The 17,767-nt window shown below is 42.7% G+C and overlaps 2 protein-coding genes and 1 pseudogene across 12 annotated transcripts in view; 1 reads left to right on the plus strand and 2 right to left on the minus strand.

The window, feature by feature from the left end:
- Veph1 (ventricular zone expressed PH domain containing 1) overlaps nt 1-17,767 on the minus strand; it is a 222,698-nt gene that overhangs the window by 159,550 nt on the left and 45,381 nt on the right. The window contains exon 5 of one of the 11 annotated variants that reach the window (XM_047563398.1): nt 4,410-5,718. The exons of the other annotated variants lie outside the window; for them this stretch is intronic. Within the exon in view, the coding sequence (XP_047419354.1) occupies nt 5,666-5,718 (53 nt within the window). The 3' untranslated portion in view covers nt 4,410-5,665. Of the gene's footprint in view, nt 1-4,409; nt 5,719-17,767 lie in introns of those variants that run through there. 11 annotated transcript variants of the gene reach the window in all.
- Nucleotides 164-5,888, plus strand: Ptx3 (pentraxin 3). Its single transcript, XM_047563400.1, has 3 exons — nt 164-354; nt 808-1,170; nt 4,718-5,888. The coding sequence occupies exons 1-3, from the start codon at nt 225-227 to the stop codon at nt 5,326-5,328; spliced, it is 1,104 nt and encodes a 367-aa protein (XP_047419356.1). The 5' UTR covers nt 164-224; the 3' UTR covers nt 5,329-5,888.
- Nucleotides 13,161-13,689, minus strand: LOC124992531 (malignant T-cell-amplified sequence 1-like; annotated as a pseudogene).

The raw sequence follows: 17,767 nt of genomic DNA on the forward strand, positions 1-17,767 counted from the left end.
TAATATTGCGCAACTTCCACGTCCCCCTCACCCTCCCCCCAGCCCCCTCCCCCAAATCCAGGGGAACTCCGGTGCGGTGCCACCGGCATTACTCATCCCCATTCAGGCTTCGCGGGGTTTATTAAGCTCGGCCCAGCCTCTCCCTCTCACTGCCTGCGCCCTGCTCACTGGAGCCCTGGCTTGCTCCCTCCCGCCAGCCAGGAAAGAACTTCGTCTCTCCAGCAATGCATCGCCGGGTGATTTTTCTTTGCGCTCTCTGCGCTGCAGTGTTGGCGGAGAACTCGGATGACTACGATCTCATGTACGTGAACATGGACAATGAAATATTCAACGGACTCCATCCCACCGAGGACCGTAAGTTCTTTTCAACTTTCTCTGCTAACCCCAATTACATGTCCCGCTCCTTTCGGTCTAAATAACATACATATACTTTGTAGCTAAGGGAACAAGCTAAAGATTATAGTTTGTTTTTGCACAAGGGAGAGATAATTGAGGGAAGGGGGAGGTTTCGAAAGTTTTTTCTGTAGCAGATACATCATGAGTTGGACCATGCGAAATCGCCGACATATGGCTGAGTCCAGCTGCATAAACGGCAATTTCATAGAGTTCAACTTAAAACTCTCCCGGACGGAATGGTTTCCTTCATTTTTGAGATATTTACGGGCTGTTACTCTGAGGTGTCCTTAAAAGGAAGGGGGATGTGGGTGAGACCAGGCTGTGGCCGGGGACCACCGAGGGAGGTCAGCTTGCACCGCGCGCCCCCAGGGAAGACCAGGCGGGCTGTAACCTGTGTGTCCCGCGCTCTAGCCACGCCGTGCGACTGCCGCCGGGAGCACTCGGAGTGGGACAAGCTGTTCATCATGCTGGAGAACTCGCAGATGCGCGAGGGCATGCTGCTGCAGGCCACCGACGACTTGCTGCGCGGCGAGCTGCAGCGGCTGCGCGCGGAGCTGGGCCGGCTGGCGGGAGGCCTGGCGCGGCCGTGCCCCGCGGAGGCCGGGCTGGCGGGCGCGCTGGAAGAGCTGCTGCGGGCGAGCCGCGACGCGGGCCGCAGGCTGGCGCGCCTGGAGGGCGCCGAGGCGCCGGGCGCGCTGCTGGAGGAGCTGCGGCGGACGCGGGCGGAGCTGCGCACCCTGCAGGGCTGGGCGGCCCGGCGCTGGCTGCCCGCAGGTAAGCGCGACGCGGGGGTGAGAAGCGACTCCTAGGCCGCAGAAACTCCGCGGAGCTCTGCTGCAGCGAGCCGAGCCAGGGGCGCAGAGGCGCACGCGAGGCGGGGCTTGTCCTGAGCATCCCCGGCCGGGGCCGCCCAGAGGAAGGCTGGGGCCCGGCCATCGGTCTGGATGCAGACGTCAAGGGCCGCTGACACCCGATCCCGCCCGGCGCTGCAGGGGCTCCATAGGCCGGTTATGACCGCGACCCGCGCGGCTCAGCTTCCCTCCGTTAGGGATTTCCAGTTCTTCTAATTTTGTCCTGCCCCGCTCTCCGCTGGAGCTCTGGTTTCCCGCGCTATTTCAGGGTCCCCCGCCGGCTCCTCCTCCCGGCCCATTCCCAGCCGGGGACTTGGCTGAACCCCTGCTCCCCAAGGGTCAGCAGTTCCCCGGGGCTCCCCCTACCCCGCCTGCGCACGGGATCTGTGGAAGAGGGAGGGCGTACGTGCAGACGGTCCTCCCCACCCTAGGGGCTCAGAGGGCCACGCGCAAGACAGACAGTCCCCACTCGGTGTAACCTGTGGGAACTGGCCCCGGACACTCCATGAACCTCCCAACAGACTTGGGTTCCGGAGATAATGCATTTTAAAGTTGGTCAAAGAAAGAGATGAAAGACCTGGAGCTAAATAATACTCCTTTCTTAGTCAAAATTTCTAAGAAATGGTGATGTAGTAATTATTTGGGGATTATTTTAGAAAATTCGTGTCATGTCAGAAAATATAACAAACTTCATAAACAAAAACAATCAAACAATGCCATCCTTCCCTTCATTTCCAATAAAGCAACTTCTATTGGATGAGGCAGGGAGAAGTCATAAGCATGTGTGAGAGAGAGCGTTTTCAGTTAAACTCTGGAAACCAGGCCAGACTGCTGGTCTGTGCGAAGTCCTGGAGGACTAGTTAGCAGTACAGGGCACACTTTCTTAAATATTAAATAGAGCTTCAGAGGAGAGAAAACATAGAGTCGAATGTAAAATACAGCCTTCATGTGAGAGGAGACATGATCATTTCTCTGTTTTCATGCATGAAATTTCTTGTGCTCTGCAAACCATGTAAAGCCACTGTACATAAAATGTACCTGAAGAACAGAAGAATTACCCTAATCTTCTTCTTCACCTTTGCATATTAGTTACAGCAGAAGAGGGATATTGCTTCTGAATTCTAAATGCCAGTTCTTACTACATTCAATACTACTTTTACCCAAAAGCTTTAATTTGTCCACTTTTGGTCTCCTGCCAGTTCAGCTCTTAAGGGATTCCTAATCACTCTGTTGTCAGCTTTCTAAGAAGCTGGTTTTAATTTTGCTTGATCTTTGATAATATAATTAGGAAAACCTCTTAGTTAAAAGCTATTTCATGCGAGAGTTTCTGATATTTTTAGAGGCATAAAGAGCCTCAATCACTGAGCCCCAAAAGAAGCCCACAAAAAATTGCAACACATATCTCTACTCTATGCAGTCAGTGCAGCCTAGAGAGAAGTGGGGTCTCCCAGAGGCAGTCAGGAATGCTCTGGAATGTGATCCTGACCGCCTGGGCTTACTTAAACAGGAAGTCAGTTAATTAGATTGCAGTAGGCACTCTCTCCAAAGCCACTTGACTAAAACTTAACAGACCAGAATATCTCACATGCCCTTGGTTGGATAGGGTAATCTTTTGTTCTATGATCTTCATTTGATTTAATTAATGTATGCGTTTAGAAAAAAAATCAAACCTAGCAACTTCATTGAAAAATACCTCTTTAAAAATTTTTAAAAACTTTGACATTAACTTTTTCAGGGAACAGATTGAATTTTCAAGAATAACAGGATCAGTTTTGTGCACTAGTATTGTAGTTACTTTTATATGATTTCCTGAGATTCCTGAGCTTCAGCATTTCTTCTGACCATCAGTAAAGGTTAAAATCCACACGTGCTTCATGTTTTCAGAACGGAGCCAGCTTAGAGCCATTTGTAGGAGTTGGAACATAGGTTACAACCCTTTGCATGGACATTTGGTTCCTGCAAATTCTGCCTGTTCACCAGTTAGTGTTGAAATGTTTTCGGGTTTTCAAAACCATCTTAGGGCACATCATCAGTTTGTTATAAAGTAAGGGGCTGGGGATATAGCTCAGTTGGTAGTGTGCTTGCCTTGTAAGCACAAGGCCCTGGGTTCAATCCCCAGCACTGCAAAAAAAAAAAAAAAAAAAAAAAAAAAAAAATAAGTAAATACCTGGGCCTAATTTCATTTTTAAAAATTCCTTATCATGCCCATGTGCAGGGAGCCCACGTGTTAAGAGTTTCAGCACCACCATTTCCCAGAAAGGTCTTCACTTCAGCATCCCCAGCTCCCAGGTGCCCCTGGGGCCTTGAGCAGGACAGAGGAGGGAGTTCACAAACTCTCACCCCAAAGTCTTCCTTAGCAGAAACATGTTCTCCAGCCAGGCCCCTAGGAAGAATTCATTCCTCTTAAACTTTTCTGTTACTGTGCAACTAATATTTATAAGCATGTGAACAAAGCAGGAATTTTGAAGCACGTCCTTGGACTACCCAGTTCTTCTTGAGTGCTTGTGACTTACAAACTTGGGAAATAGAAGTGTCTTTTATGGATAGCAGTGAGGCCTGGAGAGGGGATGGGACTTACCAAAAGCTGCTCAGTACTCATGAGCAGCAAAGCAAATTGAATTCCAACCTCCTGGCCAAATCCAAGGATTCTGTTATTTGGAGGCAATATATAGTGTGCTGTTTAAGGGTGTGGTCTCTATAGCCAGACTTCCATAGTTATCAGCTATGGAAGCACAGATAAGTTCTTTTTGCCTCATTTTCTCATCTGTGAAATGGGAATAAAAAGTCTATTTTTTAGGGTTGGTGTGAGGATGAATTAAAATAATATACTAATGGATTGGCACAGTATCTGATGCACAGTGACTACCCTTTAGTCATGGTTATTATACACTGTTGCCTTTCAAAGTTTACTTTTCTGCAAACTTTTTGAAGGCCACAACTTCAAACATCTGAGAACATGTGGTTATTAAGATGTATTCCCCAATAAAATCACTGTGCTACAATTTTGTTGAAAAGGCATGTGGATAATGGCCACATATAATGAGGCAGGCCCACTGGGTTTCATGGGTTTATTATTCTAGGATGCTAGTGAAGGCTAGAGGAGGGAAGCCAGTCAGCTCTGAACCCCTGGGGGTTATAGGTCATTGTCTTAAGTTAGCTCATTGTGATTCAACATTAAAAAAAAAAAAAAAAGATACTTGGGAGGGGAGGTGGTTATTGGTGGTTTTTATTACTTTGCGGGCGTGGAGGGTCGGCCTTTCTATCTGCAGGCTCACCCCTCTATTCAGGTGCTTCATTGAGTAGGACAGATGACTTTCTTGTCTTCTTTGAGCGATCAGACTCGAGGACCCTCAGTCACAATGCAACACTGCATATTGTTATCAATTACAGTCACTAACGTGCCTGTGCCAAAGTCACTCAGTGAGACTCGATCTGAGCTTCTCTCCCATTCCTCCTCCTTGCTGCTCCAGGCTGCGAAACGGCGCTCTTATTCCCCATGCGTTCCAAGAAGATTTTTGGAAGCGTGCATCCGGTGAGACCCATGAAGCTGGAGTCCCTCAGTGCCTGCATCTGGGTCAAAGCCACCGAGGTCTTGAACAAGACCGTCCTGTTCTCCTACGGCACCAAGAGGAATCCCTACGAGATCCAGCTGTACCTCGGCCCGCAGGCCGTGGCGTTTGTGGTGGGCGGAGAGGAGAACGCGCTGGTGGCCGACACCGCGGTCTCCCCGGGCAGGTGGACCCACCTTTGCGGCTCCTGGACTTCGGCAGAAGGGCGCGCGGCGCTGTGGGTGGACGGCGAGCTGGTGGCGGCGGCGGCGGGGAAGGCCAGCGGCCACGTGGTCCCCGAGGGCGGCGCGCTGCAGCTGGGCCAGGAGAAGAACGGCTGCTGCGCGGGGAGCTTCGACGAGGCCCGGGCCTTCGCGGGCAGAGTGACGGCCTTCAACCTGTGGGACCGCGCGCTGCGCCCCGAGGAGGTGCGCGCGGCCGCGGGGTCCGAGTCCTGCAGCCGCCGGGGCAACGTGGTCGGCTGGGGCGTCACCGAGATCCAGCCGCACGGAGGCGCGCAGTACGTCTCCTAGGCTTGCACCGAGTCAAGGTCAGACTCGCTGCAGCCCCGCCAGAGGCCGAGGCTCGAGGCCGGCGCGCAATGGGAACACTTGAGACCGGTCGACCTGAGAGGCCAGATGGGCCTTTATTTATCTTGGCAAAATCCAGAGTAAACAGCGGAAGGGAGACAGCGGAGAAGGCTTGGGGGACTGTCACCAGACCGGGCCGCGCCTTCAGATTAATGCGGTGTCGCTGTCAGATAAACGCCAAATAATTGAAAAGAGCTGTACTGTTGAACAGAGGGGCGACTGTTCTGCTCTCCTTTGGTTAATTTATTCTTGGCCAGAGATGAATTTTGCATTGGAAGAATTACAAAACAGGATCGGTTGTCCACTGTTCATTCTTACTGGTATGTACTTTTGCTATGGAAAATGATGATAAAAACATATTTATACCACAAAGTGACTTAACGAATACAAATGTAGTTTATGTGTTATGGTCAAATGTCTCTTTTTTTTTAAGAGGATAGTTGTGTAAGTTATATTCTGAAATGGTTTGTATTAATTTTATTTTTGTAAAGCTCTGCTGTAAATAAAATGTTTTATAAAACTAGCTTGTGGTGTCTGATTCTAGGTGGAAGGAAGGCTTTGGAGACGGGCACTTTCCCTTTTTCATTTAAGTCAGCAGTTAGTTTTCAGAGACTAATTGATGATATAAATAGCAATGGTTAATGTTAGAAACAAACTGTTGAGTCTTAAGTTTGGGCCTCCCCTAAATCCTAAGTAAGAAACAGGATCTTGGCTAAGTCAACTCATCTTGCTGGGGTTTAGTTTTCTGGCCTGAGAAGTCAAGCAGTTGAGGAAGTACGATCTCTAGGTCTCTTCCAGTTTGAAGATCCCATGGGCATATATAATTTTCCCACTGTTTAAACACAAAACAAGCATGCGTTATCCGAGTTCCCCAGAGACAGCGTGGCACCTGCACGCAGTGGTTGCTGGGGAGAACTAGGAATCTGGGAACCACGCAGTAACTCCTGGGCTCAAGGCACACGGCTCTCATCCTCCCAGGGGAGAGGATGGCCCACCTGGGCCACTTCCTGGGCACTGGTGTCTTCAGGGGCTGGTCTTAAGAAGGTGTTTCTGAAGTAGGTGAACCACAGCACTGGAATGTCCTTCCAAAGATAGGGCTGGAACAGATGCAGGTCACATCCTGCTTGAAGATTTGCAAAGAGGGCCAGAGGTGATTTGTAACTAGTCAAGTGTCCTTTGACAAGGTACCTGACTCTCCTGGACCTTCTCAGGAAAAGGAGGGGTTGAGCTTTTGGTGCTTTTAGGCAATAAAAATCTTATAAATGTAATAATTTTTGAGGATGTTCCTGATATCATTAGAGTTTTATTCTACCCTTGAGACCCACAAAACCACGCCGATGAAGCCTCTAAATGGCTTGCAGTTATGAACTGAGAGGCCAGGTCTCAGACCCGGGGAAATCACTTCATTGACGTTTGTAAGTCCTGCCCCTTGAGGCCCCGTCTTGCTAAAGGGAACCCACCCAGCCTCAGCAGAGAGTTAAGCATGCCTGCAACTTCCTCCCAAGTCTCCTCATGGATTGGACCTGTTTAAGAGACCCAGTTGATGCGGACCAGACAATGCACACTCCAGGCTAACAAAAGTAAGGGAATTTTAACTTCTCATGGGGTTTCTATGTTGGGGCAAAGAATAAATAAACAGAAGGAATAAAGTAATCCTGAGACATACAAATAGAAACTTCATCTGCTACAGCAAAAGTCTGGAAATGGGTGCTAAGGACTTCTCATTGTTCTCTGATACCGATTTACCTCTTTTCCTAAGTAATAGAATTCTAGTTTTAATGGCCACTAAGGTAAAGTTAACATTTTCCAGCATTACCTGTAGCTGAACATGGCCATGTGTCTAAGTTCTGACCATTGTTGAAATGATACAAACGATTTTCTTCTTCTTCCTTCTGTCTTATTGGAATGTGGTAATGATGGCTGGAATTTCAGCAACCATTTCAAACCATGAGATTTCATGCAACAATACAGAAGCCTGAGTTTCTGATGATTATGAAGCTGCCCGGCCTGGCCCGGGCTGTCTGCACCCAACTTCTTTACATAAAAGAAAAATACATTTTTTAATCTTCTTTACTCCATTTAGTTTATTTAGATCTAATCCGGATCAGTAATTTTTTAAATTAAAAAGACCATGCATCTTAATCTCTCCAAAATTACCTACAGCCTATACTCAAAAGATACATTTTAATTCTCAGGAAGTTGGATCCGGGACTTTTATTTATTTTTTTTAAACTAACTAATAGCACTTAATGAGTTCAGAATTCAGGCGTGGCAGCAAAAGGAAGAAGTAAAGAATTTGTAAACATGAGAAAATATATTTAAAAAGAAATATCAGCTCATTAGCTTAGTTTAACACATTGGCACACAATTTCAATCCCAATTTAGTTACCAAAAAGTCATTGCCATATTGTGGCATAGTAAAACAATTCTTTGGGACAAACTATTAGGAGAAAAAAATGTGTGTGTGACTAACATGTAATACACTATACATATAAAGCATCGCTTGTGTGGAGTAGGGGGACCAGATGTCCTGGTTTTCCTGGGACTGCTCCAACTTTAGCAAAGTCCCCATGTCCCACGAATTCTGAGTCCCTGGGGAAACTGGGATAGCAGTCACAAGCACATGTGTATGTACGTCTAGTGAAACAACTCTTCAACGGAGAAAATATGTGAATAAAACAGTTGATGTGTGTTCCTTGTCTACACATTGGCTTTGAAGTATTAATTCCTCTCAGATATGTTCAGGACATTTCACTACTAAGTATCACAAAATTTTAGAGGTTGGGATTTATTAATTTGTAGTTAATTGACTTCACTTTTTTTTTTTTTTTTTTTTGTCAGTGCTGGGGATTTGAACCCAGGACCTTGAGCCTGACAGGCAGGCACTCTACAAACTGAGCTATATCCCCAGCCCCACTTGACTTCACTTTAATAAAAATTAGACATAAAAAATAAATTATAACGGATTTTTATTTCATTTATTGTCAAGTCTTACATTAGTAGCTCATCTTTGAGGCAGTTACTAAGGCCAATGTTCCTAGAATTGTCTTATAGGTAGTTAAGAAACAGTATTTGTAAAGATAAAAGTCTCAGTTACTTTAATTATATATGCACATGTATTTCTGGATTCCATGAACATGAAAATTCATATTGCTGAACTTTGCATTCAGTTTGATTAATCTGGAGTGCAGAAGAAAGTATGGTGGCCCTCAGGTAAAAAAATCCAACATCCAAACCCCAGCACTATCACTTACTAACTTACTAAATACAAGACATATGGCAGGTTGACTAATCTTTATGATTTCAAGTTGGTCAAGAAATTAGGGATAACAAGACTTGCCTACCTTGATGAAGAGTTATCAAGGACATATTGTACATAAAAGTACTGTCTAAACTAAGAAATAACATTTGAAGTGAAATGTATATCTTAAAAAAAGTTTTCCTTTTATAAAATTAGTGCTTTGTAGGTATGCATGAAGGTGAAATCCACTGTGCTGTGTTCATATATGTATGTAGCATAATTTCCAAGTTATTCCCAGTGGGTTTAAACATGAATAAACAAAGAAACAAATCTGCAAACTAATAAGTGAATGTTAGGATCCTTCCATATGATGGTGAATGGTTTCAGAGTCCAGTCTGTGGCCCTCCTATGAAGCCTCCTTCACCACTGTGCAGAAAGATGCCTGTTATGGTTTGAATATGAGGTGTCCCCAAAAGCTCATGTGTGAGAAGATGAAAGAATGTTCAGAGGTGAAAGATTAGATTATGATAACTGTACCTTAATCAGTGGATGAATCTACTTAAATGGAGTAACTGGGGGGGGGGGACTATAGGCAGGCAGGGTGTGGCTAGAGAAAGTAGGTCACTTGGGGCATGACTTTGGGGTTTAGATTTTGTCCCTGGTGAGCAAAGTGTATGCTCTCTCTCTCCTCTCTCTGAAACTGTGAGCCAAAATAAACTTTCCCTCCTTGAGGTTATTCTTATCAGATCTTTTTGCCACACAAAAACTCACTAAAACAGAAAATGGTACCAGGAGTAGGGTTGTTGCTGTGACTAATCTGACAAAGTGGTTCAGAAGACTTTGGGATGGTTTGCTGGCGGGGGTGGGATTTGGGAAAATTTACATATACAAGCTGGAAAAGCTTTAGAGTGTTGTAAATGGAGCTTAATGGGTGATTCCAGTGAAAGTCATAAGACCAGAATGCCAATAGAACTGTGGACAGTAGACTGGGTTCACAAGGTTTCAGAGAAGCAGCACACTATTGGACATTGGACAAGAGGCCATTCATGTTACATTCTGGCAAAGAAGTTCTCTACATTATGCCCACGCCTTGAGACTTTCAGTGAAATTGAATTTAAAGACAATAAACTAATTAATTTGGTTGGAGGAAATTTCTAGATAGCACAGCATTCAGGCTGTGGCATGAATGTTGATCACGATTTTCAGCCAAGTTTACTTTTCAGGAGCAGAAAGCAGAAAGATTCCAAAAACTTGCAGTTTGGCCAGAAAAGTGTGAGTACAGCTAGGGCTAAGGAAGTTCTGGTTGTTAAAGGGAGTATAGCCAGTAAAGAGATGCTAAGTACTTTCCCCAGAAACAAAAGGAAAGATGGCATGAGACCATCTCAGAAATTGGCAAGCCCACCCCATCTTAGGCTAAAGAGCATAAAACTAAAAATTCCTTTGAGAAGAGACCACCAGGGCACCTTGCTTGCACAGGGGGAGGGGCCAGAAAATTGTTTTCATGCTCAGTCACCTAGGCACTCAGAGGCCACTCCAGTCATGGTCCCAGGAGGCTGGACTACTTCTTGAGATGGTGGCAGAATTTGGGAATAGCCATGACTATAGCAGGAATAGCAGGTTGTTAGAGTTAGGGGGTCATGGAGGTTTCCACTGAGATTTCAAAAGAAGGCCTGGGAACCCAGGCAGAATGCCTCAATGATTGAATTCTTGAAGGCAGTCACTGAAAGAGTGATGCATGAAGATATGAGAAGGAAACCAAAGCTGCAGTGGAGACCTCCAAGATTAAGAGATACCAGAAATGAGCAATGTCTGCCAAGAAAAACTGCAGGAATTAAGCATAGACAAGTCAATTCCTGCAGTTTTCCTCAGCACACATTCCACATTATTGTGCAAAGCATAGATGTTCTATTTAGGCCTCTTCCATCCGACATGGGATGTATTATTACTTCTATAATAAATGGAAGTCAATTTGCTATCTCCATTTTTCTAAAGCAACTCACCAATCAGTGGTTTGAATTTTGTCTCAAACAATTAGAAGAAAGAGGCCATATAGGCTATAACCAGCAAGGTCACGGGCAGAGCTGCACAAACCCTTTGAATATAATATCATGATGCCACACACCCCAGATGCTGGACATGGAGCTACAGCACTTGTTTACCCAGCTGGGTTTTGGTGTTATTTTGTTCTTATCTCTTCTTTCTATGCCTCTATTTTTCTCTTTTGGAATTCAAATGTTTATCTGTGCCATTATATATCGGATATATGCCGTTTTCTTTTGATCTTCATAGGGGTTCACAGTTAAGAGTTTACCTTGAGACTCAGATGAGATTTTGGACTTGGATTTTTGACAATTCTGTAACTGTTAAGATTATGGGAACTCTTGGAAATGGACTACATGTGTTTTGCATTGTGAGATGGGTATGAGCTTGAGGAGAATGGAGGAAGAATGTTATGCTTTGGATATGTGATGTTACCCAAAAGCTCATGTGTGGGACAATGCAAGAATGTTCAGAGGTGAATTATTAGATTAGGAAATCTGTAACACAATCAGTGTATTAATCCACTTGAATGGATTAACTGAGTGGTAACTATAGGCAGGTGTGATGTGGCTAGAGGAAGTAGGTAACGAGGGACATGGCTTTGGGTTGAGATTTTGTCCCTGGTGAGACTTCTCTTTCTGCTTCCTGGTTCTGATATCCTGAGCTGCTTTCCTCCACCACAACCTTCTGCCATGATGTTCTACTTCACCTCAGGCCCATCGCTCTGAAATCAGCCAACCACAGGCTGAAACTCTGAAACCATGAGATAAAATAAACTTTCCCTTCTCTCAGTTGTCCTTGTTAGGTCTTTTGGTCAAAGCAACACAAAAACTAACTAAATGATGTCCAAGTTCAGCATGTAGCTTCCTGTCTGTGAGGCCTCCTGTACTTGTCAGCTGCATCAGCTGGTGAAGTCATGAAGATGCAGACTCTACTTATATCAGATCTGAACCTTGGCTAACAATTCCCAAGAAATCCTTTCCTGTTACAAGATGTGTCTCTGGTTTTTCTTATTCATCTTTCAATTGGATTTTATAATATTATATTTAAAATCTCCCTATATGTATTAACATTCACGTTGAATATTCCTAATAAGTTTGGTAACTTGATGCCTAGAATATTTGATTAATATATTCTTTCCTAGCAACCTGCAATATGGTGAAACTGAAAATCTTTTAATAATAATTGTATCATGAATGCTCAAAGGCTTAGCATCTCCCTAGAGATGATGAAACTCCATGAATGAATATGGTTCTGCCTCTAACATTTTAACATGGGCTGGTACATGGCAAATACTTCATTAGAGAGAGAACAGCAATAGCAGCACTGGTGACAATAAGCAGGAGATGCTCTATTTTTTATTCCTCATCCACCCTATATGGGGCATATTATTCCTTCCATAATAAATGGGAAGTCAATTTCCTATCTCCATTTTCTTGAAGCAACTCACCAATCAGTGGTTTGAATTTTGTCTCACACAGAGAAAGAAATGAGGTGAATCTATCATAATTAACTGGACAGTCTTCTCCAAGCTGTTGCCAGTAAGTCAGAAAGGAATTTGGACTCTTGCTGAGACAACATTATATTTTCTTTCCAACTTTCTGCTTAGGTTTCAAATCATTTGAGGTCATCTTGTGCCTTGTGCCAGAGGACCACGTAAAAGGCCTGTTGATGGAGAGGTGTGGTTCCGTGTTGGGGCTACTGACTCAGGAAAGCAGAGGACGGACAGCACTGTTTCTGGGTTTGATGGCAGAGCTGTGCTTGGCATCACAGAGCTCCAAATCAAATTTGGAAAAAGCTCCCTTCAAGCTGTCCAAACCACATAAAGTTGGAGACAGCCTCATATCCACAATGACAATGTCAACCTCCTAGGTGAGCCACGTGGCAACTAGCACAGCCTACACATTGGTCACGCTTTCATTTCCCATTGCTGATCAGAAGGGTAGCCTCTTTCCACATGGCTTTTATTATAAACAGACTTGGAATTTAACTAACACAGATGAATGTTTCCTTCTTATGTTTAGGTCTTTTTTACACCTGAAATTAATTTGTGTATACGTTCTGCAGACCGCTGTCTCAGAACCATCTATTGAATTGTCTGCTCTTCATTGCAAAGATTTCCTTGCCGCATGTTCAATGTCCACATGTACATGGTTTGTTTTTGACTTCCCATTATCACATGGGCTCTTGCCTATTCCAGGAGCAGTACTGCGCCCTCTTAGTTACTGTGACTTTATGTGTCTGGATACCTGGTAGGGAAATGACTACCTCCTCCTCCCCAGCAGCTCCCATCTTCTCCTTCTGCAAAGTAGTTTTGGCTACGTGCTCCACTTTATCTCCTGTGCATTTTATTTTATTTTATTTTTGAATTTTAGCATCTGTAGAATTTATTCAGCATAACCACAGAGGCATTGTCTTCATGCTGTCAGACACAGACACAAACACAGATACAGCACAATATCCATATTTAGCCCAAGGGCATTCCTTCTAAGGATCATTTATATGTCTTCATATGCCACAGCCCAACATTTAATAGTGGATATTTTCAATGCCAATTCCTTTGTTGACTTTCTCAATATCTTCTGCAGACATCTTCAAGATTCCACAACATAGAGCATGCTGTTTTCCTTCTGCCATGATTGCAACAAAGGTATGGACTGCAGTGGGGTAAAGCTTAGCTCCAGGAGAAATTAAGCCTGGACACAAGATATTTGCTCCACTGAAAAAATTTGATGGTTCTTTTATCAACCTGCTGGTGAGGCAGAATAAAAGAATATTTGTGAAGTAACCTTAGGCCCTTCTCTTTGTCTAAGAAATAGTAATTCTCCATTTACTGTAAGGATTTCTATATGTGCATGGCATCAGACTATTTTGACAGGCTCTTTCTTAGGCATGATGTGATTAAGCCATGGTTCAATACCTGGAAATTGCTCTATCAACTGGTTCTTAATACCCTTAATAACTGATGTTTTCAACTGGATGCAGTTGGACACATTTTCTTTTTCATCAAATTTTTTGAACATGGTCCAAAGTGAAGGAGGAGATGATAGGAAAGGGCCCAGAAAGGGAAAGAAGTTGAATTAGCAAGGGTCCGACAGATCCCCTTACACAAGGAAGGCCGGCACTGACCATTGGAGCTGTTGTCATTATCCGGAAGGTGCTCTTGTGCATTAAAATCAGTTTGTTATCTTTAATAAAAATCTCTGCCCATGGCTAATATCATTCTCAATGGTGAAAAACTGAAAGCGTTCCCCCTAAAATCTGGAACAAGGCAGGGATGCCCTCTCTCACCACTCCTATTCAATATCATCCTTGAAACTCTAGCCAGAGCAATTAGACAGACCAAAGAAATTAAAGGGATACGAACAGGAAAAGAAGAACTCAAACTATCCCTATTTGCTGATGATATGATTATATACTTAGAGGAACCAGGAAATTCCACCAGAAAACTCTTAGAACTCATAAGTGAATTCAGTAAAGTAGCAGGATACAAGATCAATGCTCATAAATCCAATGCATTTTTATACATAAGTGATGAATCTTCAGAAAGAGAAGTTAGGAAAACTACCCCATTCACAATAGCCTCGAAAAAAATAAAATACTTGGGAATCAATCTCACAAAAGAGGTGAAAGACCTCTACAATGAGAACTACAGAACACTAAAGAAAGAAATTAAAGAACACCTTAGAAGATGGAAAGATCTCCCATGTTCCTGGATAGGCAGAATTAATATTGTCAAAATGGCCATACTACCAAAAGTGCTATACAGATTCAATGCAATTCCAATTAAAATCCCAACGATGTACCTTACAGAAGTAGAACAAGCAATCATGAAATTCATCTGGAAGAATAAGAAACCCAGAATTGCTAAAGCAATCCTTCGCAGGAAAAATGAAGCAGGGGGTATTGGAATACCTGAACTTCAACTGTACTACAAAGCAATGGTAACAAAAACGGCATGGTATTGGTACCAAAATAGACAGGTAGATCAATGGTACAGAATAGAGGACACGGACACAAACCCAAATAAATATAATTTCCTCATACTAGACAAAGGGGCCAAAAATATGCAATGAAGAAAAGATAGCCTCTTCAACAAATGGTGCTGGGAAAATTGGAAATCCATATGCAACAAAATGAAACTAAACCCATATCTCTCACCGTGCACAAAACTAAACTCAAAATGGATTAAGGATCTCGGAATCAGACCAGAGACCCTGCATCTTATAGAAGAAAAAGTAGGTTCAGAGCTTCAACATGTCAGCTTAGGACCAGACTTTCTCAACAGGACTCCCATAGCACAAGAAATAAAAGCAAGAATCAACAACTGGGATAGATTCAAACTAAAAAGCTTTCTCTCAGCAAAGGAAACTATCAGCAATGCGAAGAAAGAGCCTACAGAGTGGGAAAAAATCTTTGCCAATCATACTTCGGATAGAGCACTAATCTCCAGAATCTATAAAGAACTCAAAAAATTCAACACCAAGACTACAAATAACCCAATCGACAAATGGTCTAAGGAAATGAACAGACACTTCACAGAAGAAGACCTACAAACAATCAACAAACATATGGAAAAATGTTCAACATCTCTAGTAATAAGAGAAATGCAAATCAAAACCACCCTAAGATTCCATCTCACCTCAATCAGAATGGCGATAATCAAGAATACAAGCAACAACAGGTGTTGGTGAGGATGTGGGGGAAAAGGTACACTCATACATTGCTGGTGGGGTTGCAAGTTAGTGCAGGCACTCTGGAAGGCAGTATGGAGATTCCTTAGAAAACTTGGAATGGAACTACCATTTGACCCAGCTTATCCCACTCCTTGGCCTATACCCAAAGGACTTAAAATCAGCATACTACAGAGATACAGCCACATCAATGTTCATTGCTGCTCAATTCACTGTAGCCAGATTGTGGAACCAACCTAGATGCCCTTCAGTTGATGAATGGATAAAGAAACTGTGGCATATATATACAATGGAATATTACTCAGCCATAAAGAATGATAAAATTATGGCATTTGCAGGCAAATGGATGAAATTGGAGAATATCATGCTAAGTGAGGTAAGTCAATCTCAAAAAACCAAAGGAAGAATGATCTCGCTGATAAGTGGGTGATGATACATAATGGGGGGTGGGAGGGGTTAGTTTTAGGGTTAGAGTTAGGGTTAGGGAGGGGGGCAAGAATGGGGGAAGGAAGGACTGTATAGAAGGAAAAGAGGGATGGGAGGGGTGGGGGGAAGGGGAAAAATAACAGAATGAATCAACCAACATCACCCTATGTAAATTTATGATTACACAAATGGTATGCCTTTACTCTATGTACAAACAGAGAAACAACATTTATCCCATTTGTTTACAATAAAAAAAAATCTCTGTTGGTATTTTATAAAAATATCATTGAATTTATTGAAAGTTGACATCTTTGCTACCTCACGTTCTCCCATCCATGAGCATAGTATATGGATCCATTTATTCATCTTTTGACTGCTTTCAAAAAGGTTTAATAATTTTACATTTAAGAGTCACATACATTTTTCCTCTAGAGATCATATAGTTTTCTATTTTAAATAATACTTTTAACTATTTTTTCCAATTTATCATTACTGACATGTAGAAAAACAACTGGCTTCTATAAATTGAATTACTAAAGTTTCTGTTATTGTGTCTAAAACTGAGTAGAGAATATTTGTATTTTATACTATGAACAATCATATTTTTTAGATAATGTTTGCTTTGCCATTTCCCTTCTGATTCTTTTAATGTCCATTTATTTTTCTGGTCTAGGCTAGGGTTTCCAGTGCCACAGTAAGTAGAACCAGATGTAGTAACATCCTTGTCTCATTCCTGGATTCAAAGTAAAGCTTCTGCTGTTTCACCAGTAAATATATAAATATCAGCTAAATCACATTAAGGGAGTTTTCCAAAATTTCTAATTTGCATTTTTTTCCATGAATGGATACTGAACTTTTTGAGACACTCCTACTGACCACTGATTACCCTGTTAGTCTTACCGTGGGAAATTACACTTTGCAGATTAAGCCATCCTTGCCTTCCTGGGATAGATTCAACTTGGTCACTGTGCATTTTATAAAATGGGGTAATGAAGTTCCTCCTCATAAACCACCAGGGGGTGGTCATGTGAGTGAAAGATCAGTGGCGGGGAAACAGCAAGCACTCAGTAAATGCTGACCATCACCTTCTCCCAGCACTGCTAGAGCCAGTACTGCTAAAAGCTTGTGATTTGTGCATCTATGTTCAGAATAAACAAGGACCTGCATTTCCCTTTCTTACACTTGTCTGGCAATATTATGGACACATAGTTCTTGTTTACTTGGAGAAAGTACTTCTATTTATATGGAAAAGTTTACATAAAATTATAATTTTGTATTTCTTCCATATTTATTAAAATGTGCCTGCAAAACTAAATGTAACAGGATTTTTTATAGTTTAAGAATTATTTGTTGTGGGTTGACTTTAAATTGCTGGTACAATTGTCTATTTTATATAACATTCGGGTGTGACCCAATACAACTCTGGTTATGTTTGTGACCCTCCTTTTATAAAAGGCTTTTTATAGTTTCCTTCTCATTGAGAAATCAGAGGATACAAAGCAAACAAGTGAAGTCTGCATAATTTGAATAAAATGAATTTGTATTTACATTTAATGTAAAAGTAAACATTACCTATGTAATGAAAATGACAAAAATTGACATGAAACTATTGAAACAATTGCCATCAGGGGTAAAACTTATAAGCATATACAAAGCATCTGGTTTGAAATTAGGGACAGACAAAATAAATTGTAAAAAAAAAAATGTTAGTGGAATGATAGCTATCAAAGCTAAGGGACCAACACTGCTGGCACACCACCAGGCTCTCCTGCTCCCATCTGGCCCATGCTTTAATTAAGGTTCCAAAACGGAGACCAGAGTGTCAGTGTGCTTACAGATGACAAGAGTCTTGGAAGAATTGTAGGTATATTGAGATGAAGGATACATTATCTAATAAGATCGTGGCATGGAAAACAATAAACTGAAATCTCCTGAGAAAAAGGCATAAAGAATTAAAGAATTAAGTAGGTACTTACATGGG

This window comes from Sciurus carolinensis, chromosome 9 (genome assembly GCF_902686445.1).
Source record: "Sciurus carolinensis chromosome 9, mSciCar1.2, whole genome shotgun sequence".
Classification (NCBI taxonomy): Eukaryota; Metazoa; Chordata; class Mammalia; order Rodentia; family Sciuridae; genus Sciurus; species Sciurus carolinensis.

Excerpts from the sequence above, each read along its gene's own strand:
- Ptx3 (XM_047563400.1), top strand. The coding sequence starts at position 225 with ATGCATCGCCGGGTGATTTTTCTTTGCGCTCTCTGCGCTGCAGTGTTG. Across the intron at positions 355-807 it reads ACTCCATCCCACCGAGGACC|CCACGCCGTGCGACTGCCGC; the intron begins GTAAGTTCTTTT and ends CCCGCGCTCTAG. Across the intron at positions 1,171-4,717 it reads CCGGCGCTGGCTGCCCGCAG|GCTGCGAAACGGCGCTCTTA; the intron begins GTAAGCGCGACG and ends TTGCTGCTCCAG.